The following is a 9,234-nucleotide window of genomic DNA, read 5'->3' as shown; positions in this document are numbered from 1 at the left end:
GAGTCAACCCCACGTCTACCCTACATCATAGTTTTACATTTTTTAAATAAAATTACAACGGCACTGATAAACCGGAATTTAAGTCGGCCATATGTGAGTCCCATCGCGGTGGATCTAAGATTTTTGATATGCTCCTTCCTTAGTATTCTTATTCAAAGTCATGAGGTGATTCTTTTCATAATTAAACTGTCCGTGACGCGACTTTTAATCTTCGATTGCAAGTTCACTATTGTAGTTTCCTATATCAACTAGGGTATTTTTTCTCATAGACTCATGCCAAAATAAATTCACCGTATAGCGACAATTTTCTCTGTCTGTTTATTTTATTATAAAAAATAATAAATTGGGCAATTATGATTTATAAAATTGAACATTTGATATTTATCTTGTATAATATCAGATCGACATAAATTACATTTTACATAATTTCTATCAAACTCGCTCAGTAATTCTATCAAAATCTCTCTTCTTTTTCAGTGGACGACATACTAAAATATACCTTTCTACCGAATTTCTAATCTTCTTTGTTTTGTATAAAAGTGAGTAGTCCTTAACCGTGAATAATTAAAAATTAACCTTAATTAAAAAAATGATGACTAATACCGACAAAGGCCCAGTAAAAGCAAAGCTATACCGCTAAAAAAAATAACAAACATTTTCTAATTATATTTCTTTTCGCATTTCTTGTTTTTTTTTTCGATTTGAACTCCGAAAAAAAATGTCCGATCGCACAGCTGTTGTGTTGGAGCCATTGATCATTCGCATGCGCTAAACCGGTGATTTAAAGGGACCGAATGCATCCTTGTTTAATTTAGTTTCTTCGTCTTACTGAAAAATCTGAAATAATAATCTGTGGTAAAGTAATATGGCAAATCCGATTTCCATGTATAGGAAGAGAGTACAGTGAATTTGAACAGTACAATGAAATGTATTACAATGTAGAAGGAGGGAAGAGCAGCAATTTTCCTAACCACATGAACTAAAGCGTCGCGATCATTACGATAGTGATTCAATCTCAGACATGGTAATACCACAGATTAGGCATACTATATGTATACAGATAAAAATCTTTGTTTTTTATGACGATGTGCAAACGAGTAAAATTTTCTGTTCGCAAAAATAAACTCGCGTAAAATAACAATAAACAGCGTAATAGAGAGATATCAGTAAACCGAATAGCGTGCATGGACGTTAATAAGGCCAGGTGTTATTTCCTTTAAATGAGGTGGTATTAACTCTCTTCATTTATAGTTATCGGATCGGAAAGAATTCTGTTCGCGTCGCGTCCGCTATTTAAACTTAACCTAACTGAATTTAAATTGGATGAATTTAAAACTTTGAAAGTTTACTAGGTATTTTAAAACTAAAGGGCTAAAGTGCCTATTTCCAGTGCTTTGTTGTTCAACGTCTGCCAGTGGGTTTAGGGCAACAAATTCTTTTAGAAGTCGTCATCTGGTGTAAACCTAAGCCTCTTTATAGGTTCTTTAATATTGGAAGAGGTGGAATCCATATTTTTGGCCATATTTATTTAATTATAACTAATCCCAGCTACTTAAATATCAAATTACCTAATAAAACTAAAGTATAATAATTCAAAACAATTCAAACATAACCTAAAATAAAAGATTTCGCCGGCCGGTCCCTGTTGTCAAATACCCGCACATGCCCATTTAAGCAATTTTTAAACGTTATTTAGAAATAGCGCTTGGTGTAATTCAAGAACAGTTAACCTTACCGTTCTTGGGTGTAATTGATCCGCGAATTACGTCAGGCGGTAACGTTAATAATAATAATAATAAAAATATTTATTTCAAAAATGATCTAAATATGTACAATAAAATTACAAATATATAGACATATTGAAATATTGTCAGCGGTGAAGAGACTTTTATATTAAGAATTCATTGATTGAGTAGGGTTCCAATTCAATTAAGAGTTTTTTCAACGATTTCTTATAGGTTTCTTGACTTTCGATTGCTCTATGTCTTCAGGGAGGCTATTGTAAAACTTACACACATATATACTGGATTTTTTTCAGTCAGGGTGAGACGATGTGAGGGGAACTTAGCATCACTGGATCTTGTTTGGTATTCATGAGATTTTTCCATTTCAAATAGGGACTTATGTTTGAAGATGAATATTAAACACTCATATATATAAAGAGCTGGAAGCGTCATAATTCCGAAGGATTTAAAGTGTCCTCGACAGCTTTCTCTGTATTGAAGTTGCTTTATAAGTCTTATAATTCTTTTCTGAATCACAAAAATTTTTGCAGTTTCTGAATTTGATCCCCAGAGAATAATTCCATATCTCAGCAGTGCCTCAAAATTCCCACAGTATAGTGTCTTCATTGAGTCTCGGTTCACATAACTTGACACAATTCTCAGACTGTAAGAAATTGTGCCAAGTCTCAAGCATAGCTTATAAATATGTTGGGTCCACTTTAAATGCTCGTCTATGTAAATACCAAGAAATCTGCATTCACCACCAAGGCTGACATCCATTTCTCCAATTTTCAAATTGCTCGCTAATTCAATTTTCTTCTGTTGGTTCGAAAAATTAGTGTATTAGTTTTTTCTTTATTTAGCATTAGTCTATTTGTCTCAAACCATTCCTCTACTCTCATGAAAGCCTTACTGCCATTCTCCTTCAGAATATCTTGTGTTGTTCCATGAGTAAGTATATTAGTGTCATCTGCATAGCATGTAAGGCTACAATTTGCATTTCTTGTTGTTTGACTAATATCGTTTAAGTAGATGATAAAAAGTAGTGGCCCAATGATACTGCCTTGAGGTATACCGATATTCAATTTTTGTATACTAGACATACTAATCTTTTCGTCTTTTCTCACAATAACTTGTTGTTCTCTATTTGTCAAGTATGATGTAATCCATTTGAGTGCTGGACTCTTATTCCATATTTTTCGAGTTTTATTAGTAGTAAATGGTGGTCCAAAGAGTCATATGCTTTCGATAAATCAAGAAATATACCCATTACCAGATCTTTATTTTCCAGATGTTGTATTATTGATGTAGTGAAATCGAACAATGCAGTAATGGTACCTTTCTCCTTCAAATACCCATGTTGTATATTCTGAAACAGTTTACAACTATTCATGAAAGTTAATATTCTGTTTGCAACTATTGTTTCAAATACTTTTGAAAAGCTTGGCAGTAAGCTAATTGGTCTATAATTATTCAAATCAGAGTGATCTCCTTTTTTGTAGATTGGTTTAATAAATGCCAACTTCAGCCTGTCTGGGAAGATCCCATATTTTAGCGAATTGTTAATGATATAGCACAAGATATCATCAACATATTTCAAACAGAATTTTACTATAGATGTTGGAACCTCGTCCACACCGCTGCTATGTTTATTTTTTAGACTTTGACCAATTTTTTGAATTTCCTCTATATTCACAGATTTCAGTCGCATTGACTCATTGTTCTCACTTATGTTACAGATGAATGGTACTTTCCTAATACTGGACAATATATTTGGCACAACACTGATTAAGTGATTGTTGAATTCATTTGCTAGAACTAGTGGGTCTTGATCTATAAAACAATCATCCTTTGGGGAATTTTTACCAGTTGTTTCCTTGCAGATTGACCATAAACACTTCATTTTGTTATCAGATGATTTCACTCTTGCGTCATACTTGTTAGCTTTTTCCTTAACTAATAATCTGTCATATTCTTTCTTTGTGGCTCTGTAAATATCTTTATATTGATCGTTATATCTTGATAGCATTAGTAGTGTGTCTAATCTCTCTTTGCATTCTGTTATTTCCTTACTTTTGTATATTGATGTTTTCTTTCTTGTTTTATACACAGGTTTAAGTGGAAAGTGTTGATCAAAAATTACCACGTTATTAGCGGGCGTTACGTTAAAAATTGACTCGCGCATATCGTAACCATGATAAGGTACGCGTAAATACTGCATGACGCTATTCGGTTTTCCGATATCTCTCTAATAGCTGTGCCGGTCAGGCGCTGTGCACAATTTTAGAGGCCATAAGTGGGCGTGCTATGTGCGCAAACTAGTCACCTAACTAGTGCCCGATTCCGAAAATTGGAACCACGAAAAACAGTAAAGAAAAAACAAAGTTTATAATCTGTATAATCTGCGGTAATACTGACTCAAGACCCTCTCTTGCTGATCATATATACTTATTTGTATATAAATTATTAAAAAATACTCACTCATAAATTTATATAATACATCTTTTAATACATTTATATAAAAATACCAAAGATAATTAAGTATAATTTAGATTGCCTACTAAAAAACTTTATGATGTATTTATCAATATAAAATTAAATAAATTTAATCTAGTCTGCAAGTGAATATATGAGTTCAATAGACGACAAAAAACACTTAATTATTAAAATATTAGAATTAAAATTATACAATTGTTACTGTCATATTATTCTTTCGCTGGACAAACTATACTGCCGTGTTAACGAAAAACCCCTTATACGGTGCGTTGAACAAGTCAATATTTTTCTTGTTAATACTTTTAAAGAGGGTATTTTTACAGGGTGTCCCAATATTCCGTGGATATAGAACTACTACGTAGTTCTGGAATAAAAATAAATTCATTGGACAGAACTTACCTCTATACAAAAGTGCTTAGCTTGTCCTCTAGAGGGCATCAAACTCTAAAAAAATTAACATTTTTTTTGAGAACTATAATTCCGATTTGAATGATATTTTGTGTGTCTAGGTTTTGCTAAGCGCTTTAACATTTGACTTTCACAAAAATCAAGAAAATGTACAGGGTGCTCCACTAAGAATAGCTTTCGGCTGTATCTCGGAAAGTATTAGCCGTAGAGCCTACGGAAAAAAATATTTATAACCAAAGGGGCTATGAGAAATTGCTGGAAATTATTTTCAAGTTTGTAAAACGGCCGCTAGAGGGCGCAACTGCTATGGAAAATAAGAAAATAGAATTTTTACAGAATTTTGCCTAGATAATGGGTACTATAAATAATAGCTTCATAATCTTCAGTAAATTTTGGATTTTTTTTGTTAAAACCATTTTCCTCTATCTGTTAAAATAAAGTGGTGGGGGAAGGTTAGATCTATCTTTATTTAAATGTTAATAACTCCAGACTGGATGATCAGAATCCAACAAGCGAGGGCTCGTTTAAAAGAGCGTTTCTTACTCTATATTATACCGTACAAATAATAATAATAAGGTTTTGAACGTAGACACTAGGAGGCGCTTTCTTACAATTTAACAAACATATGGCGTTTTTTCAAAAAAATTAAATACAATAGTATATGTAATTGTAGCTGATAGTAAAGAGTAGTAAAAGCTTAAAAAGTCGGCGAAAACCGCATCTTGATATCTTCTTTCAAACCGAAGATATTAGCAAAATTATAATAAATACCAAATAATAAGCCCTTAATTACCTTATTTTTACAACACGGTATCAGTAGCCCTCTAGATTATGCCCATTTTAACAACAAAATAAGATAGAAACAGTTAGTTTATTTTAATATCAACGAAATACCAGAATACCATAATACCAGATGTATTAATATCTAAAATTAAGATATTAATAACAGTGAAAAAGAAACGATGATTCAGTGAGGTCATGGTAGGCTTTGGAAAAAAGTTGCTTTTGATGTAATAGTATAAACGTCAAATTGTTATTAGATGAACATTTTGATAGTCTTTTATCTTTTGATTGCTTTTTCAAAATGCTAACAACTTCAACTACTTCAAATAATAAAGGCATTTTGAAAAAGCAATTAAAACATAAAAAACTAATAACAATGTTAATCTAATAACAATTTGACGTTTATACTATTACGTCAAAAGCAACTTTTTTCCAACGCCTACCATGACTTCACTGAATCATCGTTTCTTGTTCACTGTTATTAATATCTTAATTTTAGATATTAATACATCTGGTATTATGGTATTCTGGTATTTCGTTGATATTAAAATAAACTAACTGTTTCTATCTTATTCTGTTGTTAAAATGGGCATAATCTAGAGGGCTACTGATACCGTGTTGTAAAAATAAGATACAATAGTTAAGGGCAATTTTTTTCGTATTATATTTTTGCTAATATCTTCGGATTGAAAAAAGATATCAAGATGGGGTTTTCACTGACTTCTTAAACTTTAATTTCTCTTTACAATCAGCTGAAATTATATATACCGTTGTATTTAATTTTTTTGGGAAATCCCGCATTGTTTGTTAAATTGTAAGACAGCGCTCTCTAGCGTCTACTGTTAAAGGCATATTATTATTGTTTATATGGTTTTATATAGAGTACGAAACGCTCTTTTAAACGAGCCATCACTTGTTAGATTCCGGTCATCCAATCCGGAGTTATTAACATATAAAAATAAAAACAAATCTAACCTTCCCCCACCACTTTATTTTAGCAGATAGAGAAAAATGGTTCTGACAAAAAAAGTCCAAAATTTTCTTAAGATTATGAAGCTATTGTTCATAGTAGTCCTTACCTAGGCAGAATTTTGTAAAAATTGCATTTTCTTATTTGGCGTAGCAGTTGCGCCCTCTAGCGGCCACTCTACAAACTTTTTAGCCTCTTTAGTTAAAAATATTTTTTTCCTCAGGTTCTACGGCCAATACTTCCCGAGATACAGCCGAGAGCTATTATTAGTGGGACACCCGGTACGGGAAGGGTCGAAACTACCCCCACCTCTACCTAAATTTTAGTATAAGTATTTATATATACTCTAGTATTTAGTACATTTTTTGTCTAGAAAACAAATTTTGGAGAATTTATTTTTCAAGAGATTCTGATTTAGTTGGAAAATCCATTAATTTTTTTAATGACACACTTGTATCTAAATTGTAGTAAAGGCGTTTTTCATTGACACGGCGGTATAATCAAAATTAGTATTATATATTACTTCTGAACATGACTACAAACTTTAATCAAATTGTCCCTTAGAATTTGAAGTTGGTGAATCGTCTGCGTATCAACGTCTGGAATTTGTGACATACGGATTCCTTTTTGTGGTAATAATGAAACCAAGTTGCCATCACTAAGAGGTATGTTAACATTTGCTGTGCTTTCGGGTGCGGCTGGTCCAATCAGCAAGGGCGATCCTTAAAAAATCAATGGAATTCTAATCATATTTGAAGCAATAAAAAATATATTTTACCTTGATTAGACCATGCCATCTCGCCAATTTTTGGTCGTCGAAGAAATACTTGTGGTGTGTTTGGTTTACACTAAAATAGAATTAATAAATAAGTATAAACAGTATATAAAAAATAACTATATAATAGAAATAACAAAGAGTAATAAATTCATACGACGAACGACAGAATTGTGCGCACGTCAAAATGTTGAAATGATGAATACTTATTCTCTATTATCGTATTCATATCTCATATGAATAATACTAATAGAGAATATTTCTACCTCGATATAACAAGTAAATTATTTTTCAATAATCGTATGTAAAATTCATAAAGATGATGCCCCCTAACGTAATTGGTGTTTATACAGGGTTGTTCACCACATACGACACGGAATATTGTAGCTAAACGATTAGATTTTTACAAATTGTAAGTTTTGGGTTCGTTGAAGGACTATTAGAGCTACAATTTAAAAATATTTTAACAAGATACAGAGTGTCCCAAATAAATAAAAAATATCAAAGTTGTAATTTTTTAAATGGAACACCCTGTATATTATTACATTTTTAGTTTCTACGATTAAAATAAAGGTAAATTTAATTAAGGTTTATTGCACTTAAACCTTACCGTTTTTGAAATATTTGCAATTTTGTGAAATTGCAGTATAAATTGTAAGGCTTCATTTCTCCGAGGGTATCACAGTTTTTAATACTAAATATTTACTGAAGTTTATTTATTAATCAGTTATTGTGTTGCAATAATAAAAATTTTACTACCTTATACAGAGTGTCTAAATATTTATTTTAAATAATTATTAGCTTTAAACGGCAATAACTTGTTTAATTTAAATGGAACACCCTGTATATTTTGTAAGAATCAGATGCACAATTTAATTGACTATCAAATTGTATTATACCATTTTTACCTGTCTCTTCAAGTTTCCGTAGAAAATGCATTTTATTGTAATTTAGAACTCATTTATCAATATACCCGTGGAATACTGACATTTTAAATTATTTTTAAAGATGTACCTTTAATTTTTAAAGAGTACAAATACTGATATTGTCGATATAGTTCGTTTATTTCATTAAAAAATAAAAAAAACTGTTTAAATATTTGTTAAAGAGGACCAATTAATATGTTTCCAGTATTCAAACTACATTAATTGACTGTTTGCGTTGATTAATAATAATTGCTTCAAATACTAAAAAACTGAATTATGTATGTGTGTTAGATAGTGTGGTAAAAAAACTAACACCTTAAAAATGTTATTTCACTTTTTGACAAATGCTTATTTATAACAACAGAGACGTTCATTTTCATAACTTATTATTATATTGATTTCTGATTCAAATCCACATTTATTTAGAATAATTTATTAACGAACGCAATGTAATTAATTAGTATTTGGGCAGAAATACTGGTGGTATATTTAATTAAAGGTATACACCTTTATAAAGTTTAAATAGTTTTCTTTTTGCATACAAATGGGCTAGTAATATTATCGTTTTACTAAAAACGATAATATGACTAGACTGTACATTTTGTAGATTTGTTGTTTTAAAAACAATCTAAAATGTCAATATTCCATAGGTATATTGATAAATGAGGTCTAAATTATAAGAAAATGCATTTTCTATGAAAACTTGAAGGGATAGGTAAAAAATGGTATAATGGCAATTTGATAGACAATTAAATTGTGCATCTGATTCTCATAAAATATACAGGGTGTTCCATTTAGATTAAACAAGTTATTGCCGTTTAAAGCTAGTAATTATTTAAAATAAATTTTTAGCAAAATATAAACACTAAATCACCACAATACACCAAAACACTTTTACTTTTACACTGGACGCGCAGTGTAAAAGTAAAAGTGTTTTGGTGTATTGTGGTGATTTAGTGTTTATATTTTGCTGTGTAACACCAAAGGTTCCAACCCTCAACTGTAATAAATTTTTAGACACTCTGTATAAGGTAGTATAATTTTTATTAATGCAACACAATAACTGATCAATAAATAAACTTCAATAAATATTTAGTATTAAAAATTTTGATACCCTCGGGGAAATGAAGCCTTAAAATTTATACTGCAAAA

At 30.8% G+C, this 9,234-nt stretch overlaps 1 protein-coding gene across 1 annotated transcript in view; it reads right to left on the bottom strand.

Annotated features, from left to right (window-relative positions):
* Positions 1-5,974: 5,974 nt before the first annotated feature.
* Positions 5,975-9,234, bottom strand: part of LOC115880898 (borealin-like) — a 13,483-nt gene continuing 10,223 nt past the window's right edge. The window contains exons 2-3 of the mRNA XM_030898224.1: positions 7,160-7,229; positions 5,975-7,103 (exon numbers count right to left, since the gene is read on the bottom strand). Coding sequence (XP_030754084.1) covers positions 6,901-7,103; positions 7,160-7,229 — 273 coding nt within the window. The 3' untranslated portion in view covers positions 5,975-6,900. The remainder of the gene's footprint in view (positions 7,104-7,159; positions 7,230-9,234) is intronic.

This window comes from Sitophilus oryzae, unplaced genomic scaffold (genome assembly GCF_002938485.1).
Source record: "Sitophilus oryzae breed Bouriz unplaced genomic scaffold, Soryzae_2.0 scaffold_1660_pilon_pilon, whole genome shotgun sequence".
In the NCBI taxonomy this organism is placed as follows: Eukaryota; Metazoa; Arthropoda; class Insecta; order Coleoptera; family Curculionidae; genus Sitophilus; species Sitophilus oryzae.
This window is presented reverse-complemented; position numbering and strand designations above follow the sequence as displayed.